Source organism: Trypanosoma rangeli, assembly GCF_003719475.1.
Source record: "Trypanosoma rangeli strain AM80 chromosome Unknown Tra_15.4_contig_00084, whole genome shotgun sequence".
Lineage (NCBI taxonomy): Eukaryota > Euglenozoa > Kinetoplastea > Trypanosomatida > Trypanosomatidae > Trypanosoma > Trypanosoma rangeli.
In genome coordinates, this window is record NW_021705828.1 from 15,791 (window position 1) to 42,814 (window position 27,024).

At 51.8% G+C, this 27,024-nt stretch overlaps 8 protein-coding genes across 8 annotated transcripts in view, besides 21 other annotated features; all 8 read right to left on the reverse strand.

Moving 5' to 3' along the window:
* Positions 1–822, reverse strand: part of TraAM80_03287 (nucleolar RNA-binding protein) — a gene marked incomplete at both ends in the record, with an annotated part of 1,392 nt that extends 570 nt beyond the window's left edge. Inside the window, one exon of the mRNA XM_029380263.1 lies at positions 1–822. This exon is cut by the window's left edge and continues 570 nt beyond it. Coding sequence (XP_029239889.1) covers positions 1–822 — 822 coding nt within the window.
* A 136-nt stretch (positions 823–958) lies between these two features.
* Positions 959–994: a sequence feature (A-rich).
* Positions 995–1,768: 774 nt separating this feature from the next.
* Positions 1,769–1,827: a microsatellite.
* Positions 1,828–2,328: 501 nt separating this feature from the next.
* TraAM80_03288 (nucleolar RNA-binding protein) lies at positions 2,329–3,207 on the reverse strand (the record flags this gene model as incomplete). Its single annotated transcript, XM_029380264.1, has 1 exon — positions 2,329–3,207. One exon carries the CDS (start codon positions 3,205–3,207, stop codon positions 2,329–2,331), a length of 879 nt encoding a protein of 292 aa, XP_029239890.1.
* An 82-nt stretch (positions 3,208–3,289) lies between these two features.
* Positions 3,290–3,322: a microsatellite.
* A 77-nt stretch (positions 3,323–3,399) lies between these two features.
* Positions 3,400–3,419: a microsatellite.
* A 91-nt stretch (positions 3,420–3,510) lies between these two features.
* Positions 3,511–5,508, reverse strand: TraAM80_03289 (uncharacterized protein; the record flags this gene model as incomplete). Its single annotated transcript, XM_029380265.1, has 1 exon — positions 3,511–5,508. The coding sequence occupies one exon, from the start codon at positions 5,506–5,508 to the stop codon at positions 3,511–3,513; it is 1,998 nt and encodes a 665-aa protein (XP_029239891.1).
* Positions 5,509–5,510: 2 nt separating this feature from the next.
* Positions 5,511–5,540: a microsatellite.
* A 330-nt stretch (positions 5,541–5,870) lies between these two features.
* Positions 5,871–9,032, reverse strand: TraAM80_03290 (vesicular transport-associated repeat protein; the record flags this gene model as incomplete). Its single annotated transcript, XM_029380266.1, has 1 exon — positions 5,871–9,032. The coding sequence occupies one exon, from the start codon at positions 9,030–9,032 to the stop codon at positions 5,871–5,873; it is 3,162 nt and encodes a 1,053-aa protein (XP_029239892.1).
* A 39-nt stretch (positions 9,033–9,071) lies between these two features.
* Positions 9,072–9,094: a microsatellite.
* A 228-nt stretch (positions 9,095–9,322) lies between these two features.
* Positions 9,323–9,389: a sequence feature (A-rich).
* Positions 9,390–9,820: 431 nt separating this feature from the next.
* Positions 9,821–9,852: a microsatellite.
* A 23-nt stretch (positions 9,853–9,875) lies between these two features.
* On the reverse strand, positions 9,876–13,640 carry TraAM80_03291 (uncharacterized protein; the record flags this gene model as incomplete). The annotated part of the gene is made up of 1 exon (XM_029380267.1): positions 9,876–13,640. The coding sequence occupies one exon, from the start codon at positions 13,638–13,640 to the stop codon at positions 9,876–9,878; it is 3,765 nt and encodes a 1,254-aa protein (XP_029239893.1).
* Positions 13,641–13,936: 296 nt separating this feature from the next.
* Positions 13,937–13,979: a microsatellite.
* A 528-nt stretch (positions 13,980–14,507) lies between these two features.
* Positions 14,508–14,541: a microsatellite.
* A 102-nt stretch (positions 14,542–14,643) lies between these two features.
* Positions 14,644–14,668: a microsatellite.
* Positions 14,669–14,791: 123 nt separating this feature from the next.
* TraAM80_03292 (uncharacterized protein) lies at positions 14,792–21,379 on the reverse strand (the record flags this gene model as incomplete). The annotated part of the gene is made up of 1 exon (XM_029380268.1): positions 14,792–21,379. One exon carries the CDS (start codon positions 21,377–21,379, stop codon positions 14,792–14,794), a length of 6,588 nt encoding a protein of 2,195 aa, XP_029239894.1.
* An 82-nt stretch (positions 21,380–21,461) lies between these two features.
* Positions 21,462–21,504: a microsatellite.
* A 783-nt stretch (positions 21,505–22,287) lies between these two features.
* Positions 22,288–22,331: a sequence feature (GA-rich).
* Positions 22,332–22,369: 38 nt separating this feature from the next.
* Positions 22,370–22,392: a microsatellite.
* A 483-nt stretch (positions 22,393–22,875) lies between these two features.
* Positions 22,876–22,897: a microsatellite.
* Positions 22,898–23,038: 141 nt separating this feature from the next.
* On the reverse strand, positions 23,039–24,052 carry TraAM80_03293 (radial spoke head protein 9; the record flags this gene model as incomplete). Its single annotated transcript, XM_029380269.1, has 1 exon — positions 23,039–24,052. One exon carries the CDS (start codon positions 24,050–24,052, stop codon positions 23,039–23,041), a length of 1,014 nt encoding a protein of 337 aa, XP_029239895.1.
* Positions 24,053–24,307: 255 nt separating this feature from the next.
* Positions 24,308–24,368: a sequence feature (A-rich).
* A 24-nt stretch (positions 24,369–24,392) lies between these two features.
* Positions 24,393–24,420: a microsatellite.
* A 184-nt stretch (positions 24,421–24,604) lies between these two features.
* Positions 24,605–24,660: a microsatellite.
* A 282-nt stretch (positions 24,661–24,942) lies between these two features.
* Positions 24,943–24,961: a microsatellite.
* Positions 24,962–25,073: 112 nt separating this feature from the next.
* On the reverse strand, positions 25,074–26,720 carry TraAM80_03294 (vacuole import and degradation; the record flags this gene model as incomplete). The annotated part of the gene is made up of 1 exon (XM_029380270.1): positions 25,074–26,720. The coding sequence occupies one exon, from the start codon at positions 26,718–26,720 to the stop codon at positions 25,074–25,076; it is 1,647 nt and encodes a 548-aa protein (XP_029239896.1).
* A 31-nt stretch (positions 26,721–26,751) lies between these two features.
* Positions 26,752–26,813: a microsatellite.
* A 166-nt stretch (positions 26,814–26,979) lies between these two features.
* Positions 26,980–27,024: a microsatellite.

Here is a 27,024-nt window from a genome sequence, read left to right on the forward strand (position 1 = left end):
CTGTGCTGNTTCTGCTGATTGCTGGGCGACCTTGAGGGCTCTGTGCCTGCTTCTGCTGATTGCTGGGCGACCTTGAGGGCTCTGTGCCTGCTTCTGCTGATTGCTGGGGCGGCCTTGAGGGCTCTGCACCTGCTGCGAGCTCCTTTGAGCCTGACCATTTTCTTCTGTCTTGGCACGTTTCACCGGCTGCTCTTCCTCCTTGTCCTCGTCTTCTATCTCCTCGTCGCCCTCTTCATCGTCATCATCAATTTCCTCATCATCAATTTCCTCATCATCAATTTCCTCATCGTCTTCGTCTTCGTCTTCGTCTTCATCTTCATTGCCAGCTGCGTTCAGTCCCCCATTCACCTCTCCCTCCTCATCGTCATAACTGTCATCGTCTTCACTCTCCTCGTTGTTGTGACCGTTCAGAGGTGCCTGTGTTGGGTCCTGTGCCCCCATCTCTGCCTCCTCGTCGCTCACAGGCAGATCGTTTGCATCTTCCTCATCCTCGTCTTCTTCGTCACTGTCCCCAGCGTCTTGAAGGTGGGTATCAAGCTCCTGCCGGTAGCCGCAGCAATGCAATGGTGTGTTCCCTTTGACGCGAAACACCATCTTCTGCGCCTCATTAAAGATGAGGTCGGTCGCGTTCTGAAGGATATTCTGAGACGCATCGAGAGTCGCAATGGCGTATGACTTGCCGTCAACTGTCGCGTACAGTGTGCTGCGTCCCTTACCGGCATGCGGGATGGACACAACGGAGAGATGGAAACCGTGAAGAGGCGGTAGTGTCAGGGTGTAGTCCTTGCCGGGCAGCACCTCAAAGGCATGAAATTCCTGCATTCCTTCGATGTTGTTTTTGTTGCCTTACTGTTCGCTTGCACCAGCAGCTGCTTGCGTCCGCCCTTTTTTCTTGCTTGATTTGCTTATCTTGCCTGAAATTAACCTGTGCCCTGGCACACGACATCATCCAAGGACGGAAAAGGGAAGAAAAAAGAAAAAGAGAAAATTAAAAAATTATTATTATTCTTTTTGTCCTTTTGAAAGTTTTTGTGTGAAGAATGCAAAAAGCAACGGCACAGTCACGTGCACGCAGAGGCTCCTCGTAACGGCGTACTGGGAGGGATGCAAAGCCTCCCTGTCCCTTTGACCCCCCGCCGCCACCATAGGAAAGGACCGCAGGAAGAGAAGAGGTACGTCATAGCAACAGTCAACCAACGAGGACACGCAGCACGTCAACAGCAAAGCCACCTTCGATCCACGCACGATTCCGTCCTGGCGCCCTTATCAACAATATTATATATATACTCGCAGCGAGAAAAAGAGGTGCAGCGGGGTGCCTATCCACCTCCCACATCCCGCGTCACGCAAACAATGCTTAAAACTACATGTGTGTGTGCTTACAACGGCGCGCTCCATCTATCGAAGGGCCGCTGATAACCGGCATGACACCTACAACGTTTTGTTTCCTCAATAGTGGCCGCGCCCTTGTGGCCGCCGTTATCGCTTAGTGCTGGTAGCAACAAGAAAGAAAAATGTGAGAATGGCAGATAAAACATCTGGAGGGGATGCAGTAGGAACAAAAACAAAAAAAAGTAACAATCATGGCAACAGGCCGCACGCAGAACCAGACAGGCGAGACTTATCCGTTTCTGTTCGTATCATATCCCAACACAACACACAAAGCGAGAGACCAAAAGCCCCGGTGGAGGCCTCATGGTCTCCCTCTCTGCGGAGGGAAGGGAGCATTAGTTTATCTTTCTTCAAATGCCTCATTTTGCAACCTTAATTTTACTTATTTTTTTTTCCTACTTATTTTTTTTTTACTTAGTTTTTTTATTTATTCTTACAATCTTATTATGCTGCTTATCTTAGAAGTCCTCACACCGACTTCTTAAACTGAGTTACAAGGAAGGGGTGATACAAGAAAAGAAAAAAAAAAACAAGAATACCTACGTGCTCACCGTATCTCCTAGTAGCTCTTTCATGTTCCCTTGCCGCTCCTCCCGTCCCTTTCACCCACAAAGCCGTAGCATGAACTCCGACGCCCGCCGCACTACCATCACCTTCACTTGCGCGCTGGAGACATGGTTCACAGCATTAAACGATCCTCCTTCATTCCCCCAGACGACGGAACCTAACAAGACCGTGATTCTTGCTTCCCAGCGCGGCACCTACGTAAGAGTACAGGACACCGTATTTTCTTTCTACTCATTCCAACGATCCACCTCTCCTTCCACGCGCTGCGTGGCAGAAAAAGCCCAGGGTTAATACCGGCCACGGTTGCCGCCGCGTCCGCCACGGAAGCCGCCACGATCACCGCCGCGACCACCACGGAAGCCGCCACGATCACCACCGCGTACCGCCACGGAAGCCGCCACGATCACCGCCACGACCACCACGGAAGCCGCCACGATCACCGCCACGACCACCACGGAAGCCGCCACGATCACCGCCGCGACCACCACGGAAGCCGCCACGATCACCACCGCGACCACCACGGAAGCCGCCACGATCACCACCGCGACCACCACGGAAGCCGCCACGATCACCACCGCGACCACCATGGAAACCGCCACGGTTGCCACCACGGAACCCACCCTGTTCAGTGCGCTGCACCTTTCTTGGCTGCTCTCCTTCCTCCTCGTCCTCCTCGTCATCTTCCTCGTCATCTTCCTCGTCATCATGCATGTCGCCTTCCTCGTCATCCTCCTCGTCGTCTTCCTCGTCATCTTCCTCGTCATCATGCATGTCGCCTTCCTCGTCATCCTCCTCGTCGTCTTCCTCGTCATCATGCATGTCGCCCTCTTCATCTTCTTCTTCTTCTTCTTCGTCGTCGGTGTGGGCAGCAGCCGTGCCGTTCCTCTTCTTCGGCACCATATCCTCCTCGTCATCATCGTCATCGTCATCGAAGTCGTGGCCGGCGAAGCTGTCCAGATCATCGCCGACAGGCTGGACGTAGCCAGTCACGTGCACGCAGCCTGCACCTGTCGCGGTCAGCGTCGTGGGCTCCGTAAAGACGAGGTCTGTATTCATCTGGAAGACGTTCTTCTTGGGGTCAAGCGTGGCGATGGTGAACTGCTTCCCTTGGAAGGAAACTATCAGAGAAATCGCGGCACTTGCGTTGGCGGGGAGGGCGAGCTGAGTCAGACGAAGGGCGTGCTCCTCGGGGATTTTGAGGCCCACCTGCTTTCCAGCCGCCACTTCAACACCGTAGAATCCTTCCATAATTACCTTGGGGTGACTCTTTCTTTAAACACGTACCACGAAAATATAATCTGAGTCATTCACAACATCATTTCAAAAAAAAAGAGAAAAAGTGTGAGAGAGAGAGAGAGAGAGAACAAGAGGACAACAAAAGGAGTTAAATGGATTGTGACAAACCCTCGGAAGCCAAAGCTATTGAACCCTTCAAAAAGGATATATATATATATATATATTTCTCCATCTGAAGGGGAGGACGCAAAGCCACAAGGAGGAAAAGAGACAGAAAAAAAAAAAAAAACTTAATTTTGAGGATAGGTTGATCTTCTAAACGCTCCATGTAACCACTGTTATCCAATTCTTGTGGTGCGCCACGACAACTTGCAGCATACCGTCACTCACCCGCAGCCACGAAATGCCGCTGATACCGTCCTCTGGTGCAGCAGGATACACCGTATCACTCTTGGAACTTTCTTGAATTCCATCGTCGGTGGGTAAAGGCCCTTCTTTCCGTTTGCCCCTTGGCGCTTTCTTTAAGCAACTCTGAGAAGCAGCAGCAGCAGTAGCCGTGGAAAGGGGTGGTGTCGGAACTTGAAGAGTGATAGCGCTATGCTTCGCGTAGTTTGTCACTTTTCGGTCCAGCAGAATTACTTCGTGTGCAACAGTGGTCAAACAGAGCCAGTGACGGGCAAAGCTTGGTTGATACCGCGAGTGTGACACCTTCTGTCGCACTGGCCCCCCCTCACAGAAGTGGTTTGGCGTCACGCCCAGTAGTGTACGCGTGGCGTTATCGTAGACGACCTCCGGACGCACGGCGTCAAAGGCGCCGTAGTGCTGTCGACGATCTTTGCTTGAAGACGTCGCGGCATCCCCGTCTGTCTCTGCCAACCCCGTGTCCTCCACCACAAAGTGCATCAGTTTACCGTCCAAGGTGGCAACCACGGGGCCAAACGCCGGAGCGGAGTACGGCGTTGAACAGAGGAATCCCGCTACGGTTCTCGTAGGCGGAGGCGACTCAAACCCGCAACCATCCCCACCAGCGGAGGTGCACTTCACTACGACTGTGCGGTTTTCGTACGGTGAGGCGCACAGAATGCATCCCTCCAATGACTGTGAGAGAAGGGCGGACTTGAGCCCCCATACTCCCAGCGTGCTGCTCTCGTCATCGTCGCAGCGCCGAGGCGGAAACACGGCGCAGACGTGTGCCACCGGAAACATTGATGTGGAAAGCCCCAAAAGCGGCACACGATGTACGACGCTCGCACAGGCTCCGTTTTCAAGCAGAACAATAAGAACCCCATGGCACATGGTTCCGACAGCTACGAAAGGCCTGTCATAGACTTCACTGATATCTAGTGGAATCACACATGAAGGCAGACGAAATGAATTAACGCATTCGATAGATTTCGTTGATAACCGCGAAGATATTTGGATGGTGTGCGTGCTGCGACCTAAATTTAATGAAAGCAGGCGCTCTTCATACGGCATAGATATAATAAGACGCTCAGAAAACTGATACAGCCATAAAGTACGGTACGGCAAGGAACGAAAGAAGTAGCTTCGCAATCGTCCAAATGAGTTCAGTTCATCCTGTTGCGCAACCCCCTTATCACCCTCTGCCACCGCAACGGCTTGTAAATCAACAGCGGAAGGAAAACCCTGAACGATATTTGAGGCATGTTCAAGCTCCTGCACAGTTCCAAAGAGAAGTTCCGCATACGGCGGTGGTGCATCCTGGTACGGCTTTTGAGGTGCACGCCAAAAAACATCTGCGCCCTGTCTAGTGTTGCCCTCACGCGATCTTGACAAGGGTGGAAGCAAAAATCGCTCACCGCAGTTCACCACGGCAGCCACCCGGCGGTTTTCCTCCCGAAGATGCGGGTCACCGCGGAGCTCAACAACAAAGGCGGGTCCAACGCTTCTGGGATCCGCTTCACACACCACTTCTGATGGATCCATCGGAGATGCAGGCCAGCACCACGTCATCTTAAACTGTGTTGTCACTGACGGCCTCATTGCGGTCCTCACCGACTTGTCGAAGAGATATTCTTTCGTTCCCCCTTCTTCGTTCTCCCCCGTGGAAGCGTCAGCCAAATCAGGAAAGGATGTTGTGTGCGTCGTGGGCGTCGCCCGCGTAGGGCCGGCAATAGCCTTTTGTCGTTGTCTTTTTTGCTTCGGCGGCTGTCGTTGTGGAGCGGCCGCAACGGTGTCGAGGGGCAAACAAAATTGGGTTAGGAAGGGCGCATCTTCGTCGTCGCCGTCATTGTCACCTTGGACAGCCCCGTCCGTTCGCTTCCGTTTCATGACTTCCTTCGCTGCATTCATACAAAAGTAAAGAAAAAGCAAAAGAAAAAAAACATGGTGAAAAAGCAGTGAAGCTTCCTTGTCGTTTGATTCGTTTTGTTTACTTCCGGGGGGGGGGCCATAAAAAAGAGAGCTGAAGCAGCAGACAGATAGATAAAAAAAAAGGAAAAAAAAACAGGGGTGTCAACTATGCGTTAATACGTGTGAATACCCACACATCAGCACAGGCGCAGTAGAAAACGTCATAGATTCTATACACAAGGCCACAAAAACAACAACATCCAGAGAGAGAGCAATAGAAAATAATAATAATATAGCATAACCTCAGCAATATCACAGCAAGTTATTTCCAATTTTTTGTAACCCATCCCCTATGGCCGCCGCTAATTGCCTGAAAAGGTACTTGTGGCCATTGAAGCAGTTGGCACAGGTATAGGCACAGGTATGGCGGCAGATGTTCGTGGAACCACCTGCAGGCTTGAAGCCCCCGCTGCAGGGTTTGGTATGGGGAGCGGCACCGGCACAGGTATCGCGGAAGTCCCTCCGGAAGAAACCAAAGAAGCGGCATTTGCAGGCACTTGTACAGGAACTGGCACAGGCACGACTGCCTGAGCAAGAGAAACTGTTGTCACCGTCGAAGTCGCCGAGGGCACCGGTACCGTGAGTGAAGACGACTGCGAAATAGCAGCAAAATTGCTAACTTGTGGAGATGAGGGTGATGAACTAGGCGCAGATGCATGTGCTCCCACGTTCAGTACTCCTGCCCCTGTAGACGGCATTCCTGGAAGCGATCCTCGTGTCAAGGAAGAAGAGGGACACCCTGCAGAAGAAGTGAGTCCTTCAGGAGGGCGCGCCGGGAGCACCACGGTAGAGGAGCGTGGTGTTGAAGATATATCCGCAGCGAGAAGCTGCGATGGGCTTCCTACCGAGGTTCCTCTCAGGACTGTAGACTCAGCGGGCGCTGAGAACACACTCGAAAAATCGGAAGCTGAGCGCGTTGTTTGTGAAACAGGCGGTGGTCCAGTGGAAGCAAATCTAAGGTTTCCGCTGTTACAAGCTTCCACCGTCGATGTTGGCTGTGCGAGGCGCGCGCCGGCGGACGTATCCGTGTCGATGGCTCTGGGGAAGGGAGAGTGCTCCATCGGCTGGAGTGGGTAACGCGCTGACACCTCCTTCGTTGAACGCAGCGTCGCGGAAAGTTGCTCCCGCAACGCAGCAACCTCAGCATTTAGCCCCTTCACTGTAGTCGCCTGGTCCAGTATCTCTTGCTCTCTAGTGATGGAATGCGTCTGCAGCTCTTGTACCCTTTTCTCCAGCGTGTCTCTGTCCCTTTTCAGGGCATCTATCGTGTCACGAAGCAGAGCCAACTCAGTTTCCTTTTCGTTCAACAAAGTCTGCATCTTTGGTGCCGACGACGCAGAGTGTGTTTGTAGCTGGGTGTAGCGATCCTTCCACGACTGCGCGGTTTGCGTGGACTCCTCCGCTTCACGGCGAAGTTGTTTTTCCTTCAAGGACGCCTCGTCCACGAGACGCCTCATCTGTACCTCCACCTCGCCCCGTGTTCGCTGCGCAGCCGTCAACTCATCCTGCAGGGCAACATTACGACGCCGTGCATCTGAGGCGTCGCGACGCAAATCGTGAAGTTCCTTGTCCTTGACACGCGTTGCGGCCTCGTGGTCGCGGCGCAGCTGCTCCAATTCCTGTTGCATTTTACGATTTTGTGCAGTCACATCAGCAACTGAAACGTCCTTCCGCTTGAGTTCCTCAATCGTCTTCTGCTGCTCGGTCACAACACGATCCTTCTCGTCAAGCTGTTGTTTAAGTCGCTCGCTGTCGCGCCGTGCACCCTTCAATTCGTCCAGCTCGAGCTCTTGACGCCGTTGTGAGTCTTCATGTCGCTGCTCCGCCTCTCGTAACTTTTGCATCAGCTGAGCCTTCTCCGCCTCTAGTGCGCGCCTCGCCTCTTCGTGGCGCTCAGTCATTCGCCGGATTGTCGCATCCACCTCCTTCGCCGCGTCACGTGAGACGGCGCTCTCGCTAGAGCGTTGCTTCTTACGAAGCTCCTGCAGTTCCTCCGCATGCGCCGCCCTTGCACGGGTAAGCTCGTTCATGAGTTTCTCGCTCTCTTCGCGTAGTAATCGAAGCTCCACTTCATGTCGCGCCGTCTCAGTATCCATATCCAGCTGCAGCGCCTGCAGGGCATTGCGACCATCATCGCACTCACGTTCTAATTCGTGCGACTGCCGCTCAGCACGCTGCCTTGCATCTACCGCCTCATTTAGCTGTTTGCGCACTGCCCGCAACTCTTCTCGTAGTCGCACCTCATCTGCGGCAGCTGAGGACGGTTTCAGGGCCGCCGTAGCTAGCTTCACCTTGTACTGCTGCACCTCCGCCTCCATCTCACGCAGCTGGCGCTTTGACTCATCCAGGGTTGCCTCCAAGCGACGAAGCTGGCCCCGATGGTTTTCCTCCATCTCAAGGAGGGCGCGTTCGTGAGAGTCCTTTGTGCGCTGCTGCTCCTCCATGAACCACTGTTTGGTGCTTTGCTTATCCTCCTCAAACGCGCGCTGCAGCCGTTCAATGGTTTTTTGGTGTATTTCTGTCAGCGATGTCTCCGTTGCCCGGTTGTGTGCATCAATGTCCTTCTGCCGCCGCAGCTCCTCTAGCTGCTCGAGCAGTTTACCTAGTTGCGCCCGCGTCTCTGCGAGTTGTGCCTCACCACCGGTGACAAACTTACGCTCGCATTCAATGTCATGGCGCAGCGCGGCTGTCCCACTGTTGAGCTCCAGCTGCAGGTGTTCAAAGCGCGTCACCCACTGAACCTCCACCTCCTTGAACTCCTTCCAAAGCCGTGCCAGCATCAACTCCGCGGCGCTCTTCACAGCACTCTCAATTGACTGTTTATGGTCATCCAACGATTTCCGCGTTTGAAGCCGCACTTCCGCCTCCTCTCGCAGCAGCAGCATATCCCGCTCGTGTTGGCGCGCACGCAACCGTTCTTCCTCCTCCATGCGGCGACGCCGCTGCTCCTCCACCTCCTTTGCCCGCTCGTTTTTCCACTCCTCCAGCTCCCGTTCCTGCACCAAGATGCGCTGCTGCTGCTCCTCCGTGCGCTTCACACGCTCAAGCTCTATTGCCTTTGCGGTCTCAAGCATCCGCTGCCGCTCCTCCGTAAGCCTCGCCTCGCGCTCACGTTGGTGGTCCCAACGCATGCGTTCCTCCTCAGCATGGCGCAGACGATCAAATTCGCCGCGGAGAAAAATCTCTCGGCGGAGCAAACCTGCACTCATCTGCCTCGTATGCAGCGTCGCGCAAGAACCGCCACCAAGCAGCGGCCTCCCCACCGCCAGACCACACCCATCCAAGTCGCCGAGGCAATACGTCGAACACACAAGGCCGCTAGACGATCCCGTTTCTGGTGTTGTTGGCATCGGCTTCAGTAACGCGGACGACATTCCGGTGTGACTGCGAAGGACGGGTGGCATTGCCGCGCTAAACAGTGCCTTGTAATCACGAACGGTGGATGCCGCCGCCGCGTCCGCCATTGTTCACCCCCCACCCACCCCTATGTGTCTGTGTGTGTGTATATATATATATATGTATATATCGTTGTTGATGTTATTTGCCTTTTCCTCCTTCACTGCTCCCAGTGTAAGTATGTGAGTGTGCAGTTTCCACGCGCCTCCACGCCCCAGCTCTCCCCCCTGCACCGTTGCTTCCCCCACCCTCACCCCTGTTTGTGCTTCTTCACAGTGATAGTAGAGAAAAAGATTGAACTCGGCACGTGAAGGCAAAAGGAGGCGGCAGAAGACGCAGCAGACATCACATCACAGAGCAAACAAAGTAAACAAAGAAAAAAGAAAACGTTTACACACGCACACACACATACAAAAAAAAAAGAAGTGTGAGCAAGTGTGCGACTCTTGACAACTACGTGTGAAGCAAAACAGCGTGAGGAGAGCTTCACTTGAGTTGTGTAATGAATCAACTTCCTTCATCGCAAACATGGTCGCAAGTTCTCAGGGGAGTAAACATAAAAAAAAAGTCAAAAAAAAGCACCTCGATAACAAGGTATACGTGACATAATTAGCACGCCGCAAGCACTGCCCATAGCAGATCACTCCTCACCACTTCACAGATGCTACATATAAATGCCGATGTCCGTGTCTGTGCGTGTGTGGGTTGATGCACGTCAAGAGTTTACATGGATAGATCCAAAGCACATGCGTGTTGCTCCACAAGAAACAAGAAAAGAAGAGCCATCGCCGTCACACACATCCACATGTGTGTATCACACAATACATGGCGCTAGACTCCACTGCTCCGTACTATGCACACACACACACACAGACACACACACACACAAACAAAAAAAAAAACAAGAAATCTCACATGGAGAGGCTTCGAAAGGTCTCTGCATTAAATGACTTCATCTCGTGAGCCACACCTTCGGCGGTGGTGCTGAGGTGCTGCAGCAGGGACGGCAACTCTTCCCTCAGTCGAGTCTTTTCTTGACTCAGACTCCGCAGCTTCGCCTCAGCTTTGTCACTCTCTTCCTTCACCATCGCCTCCAGCCGACCTTGCCCCTTCAGAAAAATGAGTGTAATTTTGTTTAGTAGAGTGGCATAACGTACATTGTGTAACAGCATCCAGGGACGAAATGTCATCACAGAAAACACCTCCTGCCATACGACAAGAAAAAACCAGATCGGGTTGCTCGTGGAGGCAACAACGTCATTGCAGACATGCAGTGGGACCTTGTCGTCCTCGTTTGGAGGCTCCCTCAAAGGCACCGTGCACGCCTCTACCAAGGGATTTGCCACTGTCGTTCCTGCAGCGTCATCCATCGACGAATGATGTTTGAGCCCAACACGTGTCGACTTGCGTACCCGGTTTGGTGACGGCAGCGTCAGTTCGGTCATCTCCATCGGGGCCCAGGCGATATCGCGGTACCCCCGTAACTGGTGAAAAAAACTGGAATTTCGCAGCATAACGCGGTCCGGGGGCTGCTGCTGCCGCTGAGTGTCGCACTCCTCCGACTTCGCGAGATACGCCAAGGTGTTTGCCGCACAATCCGTGCACTGCCCGTTCCAGCCCCCATTCAGCAGCTTGACGTACATTTTCACCTGGTCCTGGCACAGCGCACTCCGTAGTCCCGTGACAAACGCCTCGAGTTCCTGGTCTGGGCGCAGCTCAAGAAGGGTAAAACGTTGAATTTTACTCAGCAATGAACGCAGCAATTTTAGCTCAATGGCGTCAAACGTCTGTCTAGGGTTCACCGCAGTCACCAGCTGCAGCATTGTCTCCTTTGAGACTTCTAGCTGCATTTCACACAGCTTATCAAATCCGTGCATCGCATTTGCCAGCTCCGCCATGAAGTAATTAATCACCTCCGTGTTGAGACGAGCAACAAGTAGAGAAAGCTCCTTCTGCATCGTACGCTTCAACCCTCGCGCATTCTTTGCAACAAAAGGTATGTGGTGCCTGGCATCCTCTACAAGGTGCACCAAGTCGGGGGGCAGTACAGACGCAGTGCGGGGGGAGAGCCCATGGACCGCCTCTGCATCACTCAATTCTCTTTGGCCACCACAGAGTGTGGGGTTGCTGGTCTGTCTACACGCCTCTTCAATGATGGACTGAAGATGTGACATTTGAGTTTCATAACCTTGGGTCATGTGCACCTCAAGAAATCGACGGTACAGCTTGCACAGTCGCTTCCGCGCCGCCACAGACAAATCCGATGGCGTCAGCAACGGGTGACGACAAGAATCAGACAACATTTTCGCCCCGCCCCGGCGGTAAACCCCAAAGCGTACATTCTCTTCGTCCAGCAGCGTCAACAACGTCCACCAGAAGCGAATGACAACTTCTTCAAAATGTTCTTCTATCATATACAAAACACCTTGGATCATCTGCCCGGGAATGTGCATCTCCTTCAGTCGCCGAAGTGCCATGTTTGCCATAAAATTCTCTCGCTTTCGTCGTTTCAACTCGTTCTGAAGATGTTTCTTTTGCATCCAAAGGCACTCCTGCACCTTTGGGAGCAATGACTGCAGCTGCCTGCTGAAAATCACGAGAGAGAACGCGATGTGAGACACGATGTGATGAAGAGAATTCCACTCAAAGCACTTTACCGTGTGGAGAAGCTGGCGTGCCCCTGACAACTGCCACATGTCACTTAAGGCGTGTTGCCAAACAAGTTCCTCCAGCTGATCCGGTGAAAAACGGTGTTGGCGCTGCTTGAACCGCTCACCATACACTACATCACAATATTCAGCTATTGCCAGCTGCAGGTTCAGTTCCGTCTTCCCTGCAACCGGTGGTGCTGGAAATGAGACAGTGGAATCCACTGGAAGCAGCTGCGAAAACGCGGAGGAGTCTGATGGGAGCGTCTCATCGGCGCCCAATGATTCTACCCCCGTGAAGCGTTTCTCGTAAATCGCCCTAATTGCAGCACTTGTGACGCGACTCATGGGCCCACTAAAAGGGACCACCTGCCAACTATTTACATGAACGCCGAAGATTCGACGCATTTCATTCTGAAACAATACAATAAGCTCCGGAAGACTCCCCGCCATCGGCGGTGGGCGATTGGCTAGCTGCTTGTCTGTCGTGAGCACACCCTCGGAACGTGCAATGATGGCGTCAGAGAAGGTTAGTATATAAAATGCCATGTCTGAAATAAGCTGACAAAGAGCTTCTCTGTCATCCTCATCGTGAACACAATTTGCCTTATTCCGCGGACGCCGGCACTGCTGCTGCTGCTGCTGTTCTGCCAGGATTAAGACACGCTCACCACCTATGGTGCCGTCGCACGCGTCATCCTCGGTGGGGACCACAAAGGGGTCAAAGAGTTTATTCATGACAGTCGCCATGCGATACGTGCCAACCACCTCACATGGGAGAGTGAAAAAAATCGCCTCAGCGCACAGGGAGTCAGGTAGCTGAACAAACGGCACCCCATCCCCCTCGCTCCGCACAATGTTGCCCGCAGTTTCCAGCAGCAGCCAAGACGGTGCCCGACACAGGCTGCATGGCTCTATATACACAGCAGCCTGTTCTACGCCCTCAGACGCCGTCGCTGTCCGCTGACCACCACAAGCACCACTATGCGACGGCAGTGCATGAACCCCATCATTTGGACGGTGCGTCTCCTTTTGCCCCCCTCGTAGCCAATTCCTGATCACGCCAGATTGGCTACTGCGCATACGATCAACAATGGTAGTCTCAAGCCCACCAGAGACCACCACTACACAAGACGAAGGCGTTGTATCTATACAAATCGACGCAACGTCACTCGTCATAGAATGTGGCAAATATACATCAGGAAGCGGTGATATCTCCACAAACTTTAACAATGGAATACTTCTTCGTCCCTCATCCCCATGTGAATGCCTCCGACGTGCACGATCGTTGAGAGAGGATGAATCGGTCGCGTCTTGCTGTAGACCATAGTCCAGATTATGAGTTGAGCCTAGCCTGTTTCCGCGACCCACAATATTAACTACACTTGTCACGGATTCTGATGAACAAAGAATACCCTCTGTTTCATCGCATTCTTCAACGCCATTCACCCCACTGGGCTTTCTGCACAGCATCCCTCCTGCCTTAGCATGGGAGGCACCGTAATTACACTTGGGATCCATGTTGTGGTTTCCAACTGTGGATGAATGAGGCCGCACCAGCAGCGAATGTGATCTCTTCCTCATTGAATCCAAGCTCATGTTGCACTCCTCGTCTTTAAGAACCACAGTAGACGCCTCACGTGAAATGGTAGTCGCAGCTCCAGTGTCCAACGTCGTCTGCATGAGGTGCTGAAGAACAAAATCCACTATGGCGCTTTTCCCTGTCTGTGCGGGGCCAGCAATCAAAAGACGAGGGACAATACTGGGCGCATTCTTCCTCCGTATGCAATGACGACATATACGCAGGTTACCCATCACCGTCGTTAGTGCGGCCCGCATGGGTTGCAGCTGCTCCGTTGTCTCAGTGAGAAAGGGCGTAATCGCCCTGGCGGCACTCAGAAGTTGTTCCACATCTCGAAGAAGGGCTGACGACAATGGCAATGGCTCCAACGCTGTGGAAGCGGTGGCAGTCCCGGCCACCCCCTCCGACTCGCCTTGCTCTGTCTTCACCTCCAGGCCCGCGTTCATCCTCACCATCTCCTCTCAGAACGCACTCTCTCTCCAAATTTGGTTTCGCTCAGTTTTGATTTCCGGTTATCCCTTACAGACCGATAACGCGACACGGGGCAAGGTGAGGATCACACGCAGTATGCTAAATACCAGAGGTGGGAGGAAGGCAGGAATCCAAGACCAAGCCCACCTTGAATTCCGATGCTTCTGCGCAGGAAGAGACGCAAAGAAACAGAGAAGAGACAAAAGGCACAACAACATCGCCGAAGTGGAAGGGGGGTGGTGAAGATGAGGGTCAACAGCACAGCAACGGCAACTACCATACAAACAAACAAACAAAAAATACACATACAAACACAGAGACGTTGGCGCGTCTCCCTCCGTCCATGAATGCATTTATGCGTGCATCTGTGTTTGTGCTTCAAGAAGGCCCCTAAGTTTTTTTAAGCATTAATTGACAGCGCTCTTATCCATGTGGTGACCGCGATTTATTTACTTTTCATCTCCCTCCCTTATTTTTCTTTCTTTTTCAACGGGACATGCGTCTTCCATTGTGTGATGCAAGTGTCGATACGGGCAGAAGAAAATATGGTAGCTTCCAAGAAGGTTCAAAGGGTGTGTTGCGTTATTCGTCAACTGTTCATCAATGAGGGTGTATTCCACTTCATTTCCCTCGCTTCCGCGGGCTCTACACCCTTCCTGCCCATTCTACCTCCATGCAAACTCCTATTCACAACGTATACTGGGTGGGAGAAACAAACAAACAAAAGGGCGTTCACATCAAATACTTACGTATTTGTGCCCGTGGCTATCAAGCTGCGGAGTACTCCGCCTTTATTTTGCTTTTGGCGTCATATTATTTCTACTTTAGTTTCATTGTGCGTGTGTGTTTTGTTTTCGTGTTCGTTTTTTTTTGTTTGCGTATGTGCATGCGCCTTTGACACCTCTTCACGTTTTTTTTCCCCCCCCCTGTTTGGTGCTGTTTGCGGTTTGTTTGTTGTTGTTTTCTTTTTGTTCTGCGTTATTATTTATTTATTTATTTATTTGTCGAGGTTGTTCTTTTGCGCCTCCCCGCTCCCCAAAGAGGAAGAGAGGGGCACACTCGTGCACGTGTGACGCCCTCTCCCACCTTTTTTTTTGTTTTTGCCTGGCGGTGGCCCCGCTGTTTCTCAGACGAGGTACGCGGGGGCGGTCAGCAGCGGCAGCATGGCATCAATTTGAACCCCAGCGGCGGCGAAGCGGGGCTTGTGCTCCAGCTCCCACCCCTCGCGGTGGGAGCGCCACCAGTCCTCAAACGCGCGCTTGATGGCACGCTGCACCTCCGGCACCGGGTCGTTTGCGTAGGCGGACAGGCGCTCCATCAGGCGTGGTACATATGGCAGCACGACGCCCGGCGTGGCGGATAAAATCGCACACAACGCGAGCAGCAACGCAATGCGTCGGCGCTTGCGAAAATTATCATGTTGCGTGGACGACGGTACCTGGTAGTGGCCATCAGTCATAGACGTCACTGACGGAAAGACTCGCAGCTCCTGAAAGTAATCACGAATAATCTGCTCAATCTGCTCCACAGACGCCACTCGTGAGAGAACTGCCAAAAGCAGCCGCCCCTCGCTTCGAACGCGACCATCGCCGTGGCCGATAGATGCCAAGGCCGCTGCTGCAACATTCTGCATGGAGGCAAACTTACCAATACGATGGAGATTGTTAAAGAGAACACGGCACAGCATGCGGCTAATGGCAACTTTGGCCTGACGCGACTTACCGTATGGTTTTTCCTCCTTGAGGATGCTACACAACATCTGCAGCATATCATGAATCGTGTTTTTCGGCAGACGGACATGAGCAATGCTTTGCAGTGCAGACTCCAACTGAAGACTCAGTCCATCAACCTCCGGCAAGGCGATGTCTAGTGCACGCACAAGAACATAGAGGACCTTCTGTGCACGCAGGTTTAGTAGAGGTGGGGCCGGTCTAGCCCAATACGCAGTAAATGTCTTCACGGTTGCAATTTTTTCATCCGGCATCGTGCACCGACCAGAGTCAAGACTAACACTCTCAATCAGAGGCAGTGATGACTCCATCGGTAACTCCGGTGGCGCTCCAATGACCACAGAACACTGGGATACAAATGGAGGTGGGGCTGCACTCAATGCAGGTGTTTCACTCCATGGTGCTAGTGTTGGTTGTGGCTCCGGTAGGGGCGGTGGTGGAAGTTCTACCAACCGCTCTAGACTATCTAGAAACCGTACGAGTTCATTCAGGACACCGGCATTTGAAGGGATATACTCACTATTACACAAGGAAAGGCGCATGATTTCTGAAATCACACAAGCAGCCCATCCTTGAATACAAGAGGAAGGATTGTAAAGAAATATTTTCTTGTGACGTAACACCTGTTCACATAGCCGTGGCAAAAGCTCTACATTCGTCTCTTGTGCAAACACACCCATTAGGTGCATCATAATGCTCAATACCCGCATAACCTCTTGCGTCATCCCAGAGCACCAGGGAGTCGAGGACCGCGGAAGCGTCTCCGTGTCATTCTCTGACGCAGGTGGATCTTTCGTCAGTGCAACGTTCGAGGAGGGCATCAACGCCGCAAAGAGAAACTCGTAAATCAACCAGACCTCATGCGCCTTGAGTGCCTCACGCAATGCCGCAACACTCCGCAAAAAGGAAACCAAAACATCATGCGGCACCAAACTACTGGTACACACCAGTCGCAACGCGTCCATATAGCACGTAAGAGCCTCCTGCCGTATAGCAGGGTCTCGTTTGGAGATGCGAATAGCGGCCACCAAAAGATCAAACACGCAGGAAAACAACCACTGGTGACTTTCCTTTGCCGTGGAACCACCACCACGTGCCAGTTCCACAAAGTCATTTAGCTGCAAACGTGCCAAACGCGTAAAAAGACGCACCGATGGCTCCACTCCCAAGAGTTTTCCCATGGCTTTCCATACACGCATCCGACAATCTGAAAAGGTCTTCTGATTATGGCGTAACTGCATCACCTTCCATATCCACCCACCCCGCAATTTCGTCTCTGCAGTATCCTCCATATTCGGTTCTTTAGCGGTGGGAGGGTTAAGTTCATAATCGAGAATACCAGAAAGATGGCCAATTACCCGCTTCAGCTCTTCTCGTACAAGACGTTGCTCTTGCTGTTTTATATTTGCCTGGACTGAATTTGTAAGATCCTCCTTTATTCTCACTGTGTATGCCTTACGAAGCTCGACAGTTTCCGCAGGAACCGTAACCGCCTCGCCATCATGAAACATGTCGGGATGTACATACTCCGCGTCAACGCGTATGGCTTTTGGCACAAAGGCCAACCCCACATCACGTAATCCGTAAAAGGAAGGACACTCACGCTTCAGCACGTCGTAGCGGGAACGAAAAAAGGCCACATTCTCACTGGACTCCAAAGGACCGCGTCGAGTCAAGGTATATGCCTTTGGATGCGGCTCTCGCAGTGACAGCACAAGCGTATGCAGAATGTGAAGTGACGTTATACGTGTGTAGTTATGGCTGTTCACTGCGAGGCGAAATATGATTGATACACTTTGAGGGGATAGTAGGGCAATTTGTGATGGCCGGTAAAGGGCAATAACCTTCAACAGACAGTCAACGGTCCGGTCTGGTGCCTTGTGGGCAAAGCGTAGTGCGAGTAAAAGAAGTTTATCGCACAGTCGCGCCACAGGGAGGCCTTCCATCGTGGAAAGACCACCGAACTCATAGGAATTTCGTGGCATAACACGGGAGTTGCTCCGCCTTACAACAAGTTGATCCGGAAGCTGCAGAAGCACCTCGTAAGTGCGATAAATCAATTCTTCGTCGTTGAAAAAGCAGGAGCTGTCAAAACCCGTTGAGGCAAGCGGGATGGCACTGGAGAGTATTCGCCGCAGATACGACAAACAGGGCGTTCTCACCCCATTTATATCCTCGCTATTGTAGTCGTCACCATCATTAACCACAGCAAAAGCATCCTCATCGTTGTCTTCATACTCGCCATTGAGTGTGTCGTTTCTGACACCACAGTTGTGGGCAATATCGTCTCCAGAGACTTTGAGTGGGTTCGCCCGTCCTTCAACCGGGCTCACGACAGGGGCATCCGCTTCCACACCCCCTTTGTCCACCTTGGAAGTAGAAGAAATCGTGGTGGCCTTCACGGTGAGATCTGAAACAGGATGGGGCAGAAGCTGGCAAACAGCATCGCCTTGTTTAGCCCACAGCTCTGCAATGTGCTCAAGCATCGAAAGGTGTTGAGAGAGGAATTGACGCGTCGCTGCGCAACTCAACATCGGTAGACATTCTCTCAAAATTTGGGAGCAAATACCCTGAATTAACGTATGCGGTGAGAAAAGAAGCGTGTGGGCAACCGAAATCAGCTCCGTAAGCCGTTTCGGTGACACGGTGTGTAGCAAAGACAAACTGCGTTTGTACATATACGATTCTGCCTTCATGCGCCAGAACAAGGCAGGTAAATAGCGCCGCTCCTTCAAGGTTTCCACAACACTGTTTCCAAATATCTCTGGACCTCTATTGTAGATGCGGTAGTGGTCGTACTGCAGAGGTGTCATGGGGGGGATGTTGCACAGCTCCGCCAAAACGGTCAACACCAAATGAAGCCCACGGGGGTCCGTTTCGTGCGTGTGTGTGGGGTCCAGCGGGGGCTTTCCTCGCACCACAAGGCTACGGTCTAAATGAAGTGCCTTGGCAATGATGCCTCCCTCCGACATATCGCCAGACATGCGTCGAAGCATGTACTCCATCAGAAGACCGTGTATCCGCTCCGGCAGAAGGGAGAGAGAGGGGGGAACCAAAGCGGGAGGCAGCAACGGCAGAGTAGATTTTGGATCCTGCAACCACCACGGCACCATGTTGGGGGCATCGGCGCCGGCACCGCAAACACGGCTGTGGCACTCCTGGTTAATCTCAAGCACAACACACAGCCAAAGTAAAACCCCTCGCAGGACATTTTTGGGGGTAAAGGCCTCACTGTCCGCCCCCACAGGCGCTGCCATGGATGTGGCAGCTCTCACGTTCCCCGCATCATCATGGCTGGTTGCCAGAGTTGCATTTTCACTCGCGAAGTGAAAAAGACTTTTTAGTCCGCCACTCCTTTCAGCCGCGTCGGGCGGCAGCACATACTCAATGTTATGAATAGTGTCCACGATATCCTGAATAAACCGGTTATACACATCGACCACGTAGGCAAGATGCACCTCCGAGGGCTCCCTCCACGTCATCTGCACCGTGGTGCTTCGACAGAAGCACATACTCATCTCATAAGAGTCTTGATCGTTGTCCTCGACCATGTCATCCACGTCCTGTGCATGCAAGTCATCGGTTCTCAAAACAGAAGCCTCCTCAGCCTTCGCTTCTATACATACATTTTCTGTAAAAGCGGAAAACATAGCAGTATACAGGGCAGCTGCCGCCAAAAGTTGTTCCTTGCTCGTGATAAATGACACCTGACACTGAATACAACGCAAAATTTCATGCCGGTGCGAGAATCCTGCAAGCCCCGCGCCACGTATGCACCCAGCAAGTAGATGTGCACACCACTGCACCTCGCAAAATGGTGTGGACGCATTCTGCAGGGGTGGCGCAAAACTCTGGATGGCCCAACGCAGCATACGTTCAGGGGCGCGGCGGGCAATGGGTTCCAGCAAACAACTTACAGCATGCGCCTTGGACACGCAATCTTGAGAATCCGCCTCCTTCAATACTCTAGAGATGCAGCAAGAAAGTGTCTCGTCGCTCACATTAAGAGAGAGGGCATTCATGGCATGTATAAGAAGATCAAACTCGTGTCCCTTCCCGAATTTCACATGGGACGCACAGGCAAATAGGCGTTCGATAAGAGTGACGGCAAAGGAACACTCCGCATCTTGTCCTCCTAATAAATCACGTAGTTTTGTCATGCAGCATGTGAGGAAGATAAGGTTCAAGATCAACTTTGAAAGTGGTAGCTCCCCGGGGCTCACCCACTGCAGCAACAATGGCAAAACTTCGGCAAGAAAAATCCAGCACTCATCACGAGTGGCAGGACATTCACTGAGTGGAAAAAGAGATTTTGTCAAAAGTTCCAACGCCAAAGAACGTTGCGCCGAGGACCCGACATGGCCTCGTAGTCCTGCGTTGACATACGGCAGAACAAGCTGTTGTACGGTGTGAGGTGAAAGGGAGGCGAGAAGGCCGACAATGCGTGCAACATCGTCAAGACGATGGTGCAAGGCTAGACGCAACACAGGCATCACAAGCCCAACAAAACAATCAATGGTATCTCGGTCCCACAAGTATGCTTCTAAAATGCGTCGACCCTCAATTCGGGTTGGGTACTTGGTCCGCATAAAAGTGTAGCTTCCCTGTCTTTTCATTCTGCGATGAATGATGGCCACGAGACTGCTATAAAAGGCAAAGACGCGGTGCAAAACGGTTGTATCCGTAGCATTTGGACGCAGAAACACACTAGTGGCATGAATGAAGCGTCGCAAATGGTTCCACAGTGGTGAGTCTGTGCGACGCGGAAGCATGTTTCCAACGCAGCCCTTGGCCATAGACATTTCGTTCTCCCCAATGTTGAAAAGAGAAATTTGACTAAGCACACCAAATCCACCCGCCTTCGCAGGCATTCTCATGCCCTCCGCGATGGGAAGGTGCAGGTCATACAGCATTGTGGAGAACAGCGGTTCCGCGTACTTGTCAAAGTCCATCACACCCACATGATGAAGAGACATTTTAAATAAAATTTTGAGCGAGTACACCATCCAGTTCCCGGAACGCTGCTGCCAGTAAAGCGCGTCATCAAGCAGAAACTTTACAAGACGCTCTGTGAGTGGCAGCGGTTCCCCCGTTGCATCATCCGTAAGGTGGTGAATAGGGACAAGATGGTAAAGAAAGCACAGCATCATCGGTGCCTCCTCTCGATCTTCACAAAAGTACGGTGCGAAGGTCTCCCATAGACCCTGAAATGCGTCTGCGTCAAAGTGCAATGCTGCTAAGGCGCAAAGCTCCTCCAAGTGGCACCCAGCCACCTTTCGCATGGCCTGAAAAACGTCAAGGTCCACCACATCGAACTGAAAGAAAAGTGACATCAAAATCTCAACAAGTGGCCGCCACGGAAGTGCAAAGTCCGGGCGCACTGAAAACCGTCGCCGACGAGACCGGACCACGCGACAGAAGCATTCAGCCACACTTCCCCAGCAATCCGTGTTGCGCCTGAGAAAATCCCAATTGGTAATCCATGCGTACAAAAGCGGCACAACACGACGCTGGACATCGTATGGAACGTTGTACGCCTCATGAGGGCCTGTAAATGTTAGGAGGAAGTAGTGACACCGCCGCTGAAGTTCATCATCCGCGTCATAAAAAGAAGCATACTCCAAGCTAGGAGATACAAAGGCGGGCTCAAGTAGAATGTCTGCCTCGAACTCACCACGCTCCTGCACGGAGGCATGTTCCGCGGTGGAGTTGCCTTCCCGCACTCCAAGTGCGATTCGACGTGCCACATCTTCTGGTGTCCCGTGCTGCACCAGCAGCTGGGCGCCTCGGAGAAGCGCCGCGCGGTCCTGCGCCTCCACTGCATCGCGTAGGCGTGGGTGAATGCACTGGAGTGAGTACGGCAGTAATGGATCTTGATAAAAGACCCGCGTTCTTCCTGAGGTTATGGTTGTTTTTCCTTTCTCATTGGCATCCGTGGGTTCAATCCTTGGCTCTACTCCGGGTCCTCGAGTCCCGGGCACCATGTCCTCACCCAACTGCTCAAATGTCAAGAGCTTCGGGGCGGAGTCAAAGTCCTGCCTCTCGATTCTCACCCACGCCCTCGTACTTTCCCTCCTTTTTGTCCTTGTTTTATTTTTCTTTCTTTCTTCGTCGTATTTGTATTTGTCTGGTGATTATTTAGGGTTAGACTTAAATTATATTTACGGTTACCTTCGCTTAGTGTTATCACGCCTCCTCTCTCCACCCCAAGGCGTCCGTGTCTTGTCTTCTCTTCTCCTTCCTCCCCCACCTCCCCCTTCTTCTGCTTTCGCGTGCACAGAGCCTACACGGCCCCCGCGTACCTCGTCCGTCGAAGTCGCTCCGCTTCGCCGCGGTGACTCTCCACACGGCACTGCTGCCTGTCTGCGTGTGCGGCGTCGCACCTCCCCTCGATGGCACCGCCCCAAACAAACAACAACTTAAAAAAAACACACTTCCCACAGTGGCTCTGGACGTTCCTCGCCGCGCCTGTCAGCTCACGTCACACCTTTCACACAATTTTCTTTTGCCGCAGGGCACAACACGAAGCAAAAGTAGATCACACGCACACGCTGGGAAACCAAAAGGGAAAAAAAACAAGAACAACACCCGAAACTTCCTTTTCCGGTCCAAAGAGACGCAAACACTAACGCACTCGAACTCGCAGACTTTTTAAAAAAACTTATCCCTCTTCTTCAGCACACACACACACGTAAGAAGATATGTGGAGAGAGATAGAAGGCAATGAAGAAGAGAATATTCTTCCCGTTGTTGCTGTTATAGTTATTGGTGACTGGGGGTACTATCGCTGTTGCTCGCACGTCACCTCCTTGACCTACCTGCCGTGAGTGATCCCCTGGCCTGTGGAAGCCTCCTCCCCTTCGCTTCTTTCTCCCTCTTTTAAACAGCTTCAAGATAGAAGCACAGAGACGAGAGATGAGAGACGAGAGAGAGAGAACAACAACAACAGAAGCAATAAGAAGCAGGGGCAACACCAAACAAACAAACAAAAAAAAACGACCCCTCCCACACACACACACTCAGAAAGCGAGTGAGAGAGACGTGGAGATTTGCACAGAGAGGGTCACTTTACATTGCGTACGCAGCAAGAGAGACAGACGCCAGCACAGAAGTAAAAAATCTGATACGTAAAAGTGCATATATATATATAAGTGTGGAGGCACATATTACAGAGCCACATCACACCTTGGTGGTGGACGATGTCACATAAACGCCAACCAGAAAAAAACGGAGGTCAATAGTTCTTTTTCTGCTTACTTTATCTTCTTGTTCTTGTCAGTTGCTTCACAGACAAGCCCAAACAAATACCCCCGCCTCATGGAATAAGGAAGAAAAAGGCAGTATAAGAAGAAGTAAAAAAGAAAACAGTCACACTCCGCTTGAACGGTGCTTGTCTGATACTGCATGATACATCTTTTACCGGGCCGTGCCCACGCGAGGATGACCAAAGAAACGGGAACCCACAGGGTCGTGAGAGAAGCACACACACACACACACACACAAAACGAAAAAAAAAAAACGGAAGAATGGCGTTCCGCTGACTTGGCCTCCAACACCACCTTCATTGCCCTTCTTCTCACACGCGTAAATGCAACTCCCCGCTTTTTGACCACTTTTTTTTTCTTTTTCGTCCTCCTCGGCTTCTAAAGAAGAAAACAAACCTCAAAGTCGCGCTCGCCGTTTCCGAAGTACACCTGACCTGAGTCACTTGTACCAGGGTGGTACCAAAAGAGTGATCCGCTAAAGAATAAATTCTGCACCGTGACCATGCTCGCAGTAGGATCATACTTCACCACCCACACACCCTGCGGCTCGTCATCGGTGATGGGCGAAAGCCGGTCCGTCACACTGCTGTAGGTTGGGCCATACAAGATGCGATTCCGCTCTTCCTTGCCAGGATGAAAGACACGCAAATAACACGACGGCTTAATCGCATGGCGCACAGGTTGGCCAGCAAACATTGCATTCTTTGAGACCCCGCTACCACTCGGCGTAAACACATACTGCCCCCGTACAACAAGCGCGCATGCCGCATCATGCAACTGAATAAAATGCGCCAGTCGAACTGTCTCGGGCACGGCAAGAATCATGAACTTTGGTCGCTTCTTCTTTGGTTGCTCCACATGCTGCTCTTCGTCTTCTTCCTCATCCTCCTCGTTCTCCTCTTCGCCGTTGTCCTCTTCTTCTTCCTCCTCCTCCTCCCCCACCTCCCCATCAACCCCTCCCTCCTCAGCGGCGCCGTACTTCTCACGTGCCGCCGTCAACGCCGCATCTGCGTCAGGCACCGCCACAGTCGGCTCAGGCTCGGGTGGAATATCACGCCGCACTTTATACATAAACGTCGGATTACCCATGTAAATACCGCGTAGTTGGTCGCAGAACTCCGCCTCTTCCTCGGTGATGGGGTCTAGCAGACGCCACGAGGAGCCACCGTCCACGCTGAAGAAGCTGAAGCGCTTGCCAAACACCCCGTCCGGCATAGCCTGCGCCACGAGATAGTCTCCCTTGTAGCCAAGGATCTTGCCCCAGAAACGCACGGGTGTCTCATACCGCGAAGACAACAGTGGGATGGATGACTGCAGCGCCGCACGCTCGGCGGTACTGAGGGTGTGGCCCACAAATGGAAGTCCGTCCGCGTCGCCAGCAATCGATGACATCGTTGGTAGTTGACTGCCTCACCCAGAGGCACACCAATGCAGTGCGATTGACAAAAAAAAAGGGGGCAAAAACTCTACGAATATGCAAACTCAAACGGGAAACACACAAAAGCAGCAAACACCCAGTCGTAACAGCCAAATCAGTTTCTTGTGCGTGCCCGCGACGTGGCTCCTTCCTGTGATAAGGGCAACCCGGAAAAAGAAGAGTATGAGAGCAGCAACAAAGCTGCATGCATAGCAGCGTCACTCAAGGGAAAACACGACAACACACCCACAGACAAAGAAATAAAAACATCAGAAGCAAACAAAAAAAAACGTGGCAGGGACAAACAAAATAGTAATAATAATACGTATATATATATATATATGTTCGCTCACCCATCCACGGTCACAGAGAGAGACGCACAGGAAATCATTCTTCCTCCCATCAGCATGCATTCACACAACGTCCAACAGCAGTCTGTTGCTTTCACTGCTGCAGGAAATCTGGTTTCAGGGAAGCACACAAATAATATTACCCAAACCCCGAACTACATGTGTTGAGAGAAACAAATAAACATATATATATACACATATATGCATACATACATATATGTATGTACATCTATTCCTAGAAAGGCAAGGAGGCAACGGTCATGTCTACAACAATTCAGGGAGGAGGGAAACTGTGTTCCCGCGTCCGATTACTGTGGGTGAGCAACTCGTAGAGTCCCCGCCCTCATCACACCCGCCCCGATAAGCCGAAAAACGGGCAGCAGTCCGCAGGGCCGAGTGCGTCAGAGCAGAGAAAAATGCCTTGATGAATCCCTCGACCCAGCAACAATAACACATATACGCATTCGCAGGAAATGGCGCCAAACAATCTAGCGACAGGAAGATGCTCGTGATGCAAACAAAAAAAAAAAAAAACCTTGGTGTCCACTCGCTCCGCATTCTTTTCAAAATTCACGTCTCGAGAAGACAAAAACCTAAATTTGCCCAAAGGCACATTATCAAAACAGTAAAAACAAAAACAAAAACCTCACACGTACCGATATTCTTTAGTACCTTTTTCCACCCGCTCCTGCCGTCTCAGCGGTGCAATGCGAATGTCCCGGTCCGTCATATACATTACCTTGTCCGGCACCGCCGCAGAAACGGCGAGAACCTCGCGTTTGACCAATGCAGTCTCTCCAACGCATGCGCGACCGTCCTCCACTGCCCGTTTCGCCGCCTCAAAACTCCACGTAAAGACATATTCATGGCTGCAAGCTGTGATGCAGGTCTCACAACCTTCCTCAAACCGGTCAAATCCACCAGAAGTGAAATTCAGATCGTCAATTCCCCCAATTGCGTCTAGCTGCTGAGGGGTTGGCTGAAGTCTCAATGGAGTGGGTTTTTTCTTGCCCATTCGCGACAAGAATCCATTTTTCGTTGTACTGTCATCATCCATGTACACCGTTCGCATAAGTAGCAGGTACTTGGAACACACAGCTAGCACGTACTTCCCGTCTGCTGTTACGTCCACAGAGATAATCGGTACTTTTGTTTCTAATAGCGTCTTTGCTGACTTCGGGTTGTACTTTCCATCCGGTCGGCGGCTCCCAGGAGGTCCAGTGTACAGGCGAATGGCTCCTGCAGTATCGCCAATGACAAGATGGCCCGCAGCAGAAGTTGCATGACACGTAAATGGTTTTTTGATGGACAGTTTGTAATCCAACAGCGTCTTCCCAGCCTCCATCACAACGTTATTCCGCGGGTCCATACGCAAGTCGAAGTTGAATGCGACGTTGTCCGCAAGACAGGTATAAACAGGCTGCGGCCCAGCCACGTGGGCGCTGTGTGTCACCGAGCGCACAGAGACAGGCAGTTCATAGTCCTGCACAACTTTGCCGTATTCCATGTCCACCTCATGGAGTCGCTTCTCATCCACACTGAGAAGCAACATCTTCTTCTCTGTGTCGTCCAGCAATGCACTGTCACACGTAGAAATATTATTCAACTTAAACTTTTCTGGAGCTTTCTCTTCAAAGCCATCTGCACCAATAGCATGCGCCTGAAATTCAATCTTATTCCGCTCCTTACGCATCACAAGTGCCCTGTTAAATCGTCTTGATTCTGCGTAGCACACATTGCCCCTGCCAGTGGGGTTTGCACATTCATGTGACACGTCCAGCTCATACATGGGCTCCTCATACGTGTCTTCAGGCAACCGCGAGATCGCAATGTTCGAAAGAAAGTTGTATTCCTCATCGTCTGAGATGGTGCTGTCAACGGAGGTTTCCGTCAGGAGGGCGTAGGTGCAACGATTGTACAGCAAAACAAATTTTTCTAGCTGCTGAGCAGCCTTCACTTTCGGCTCATCATCCGCAAACAGGAACGCAATGTATTGCATTACACCGTCAATAGAAGCGGGCCAGTGCACAGAGACTGAAGAGTACGCAAGAGTGAGCCCATTGCCGATGTACTGTCGCAGCACCTCCTCGTCTTCCTCGTACACGACAATCGCATACCGTCTAGAAGGGCTCTCCTTTTCATCGGCCTCAATGGATATCGTGTACTGGCCCACACTCTCACTGCCGCCTATTGGCTCATACACCCCTTTTTGCCTGAAGTACAATGTGCCACAGCTCATAAAGAGGGTTGTTGTCGAGGCCTGTTTCATGCTAGCAAACCCTCGTCGTAGCATCTCGTCTCGCAAACGTGCAATTATTTACGCGTTGTTGTTGTTTTTTTGTTGTTGTTGTTGCCTTTTTTTTCGTTTTCCTTTTTTTTTTTCTTTGTGTGTGTGTAGCTTCGTGGTAGAGAAGAAACCCAAAGAAAAAGATAGAGAGACACGCGCAACAGCCATGCAGGAGAGTGCCGGTGTGGTCATGCAGAGATGTGTCAGCCCTCTTCACCTAACAGCTGTGGGCAAGACGGTCCGTTTCTCCTCCATTCTTGCTCTCATATATATATATATATATATATATATATATATATATATATATATA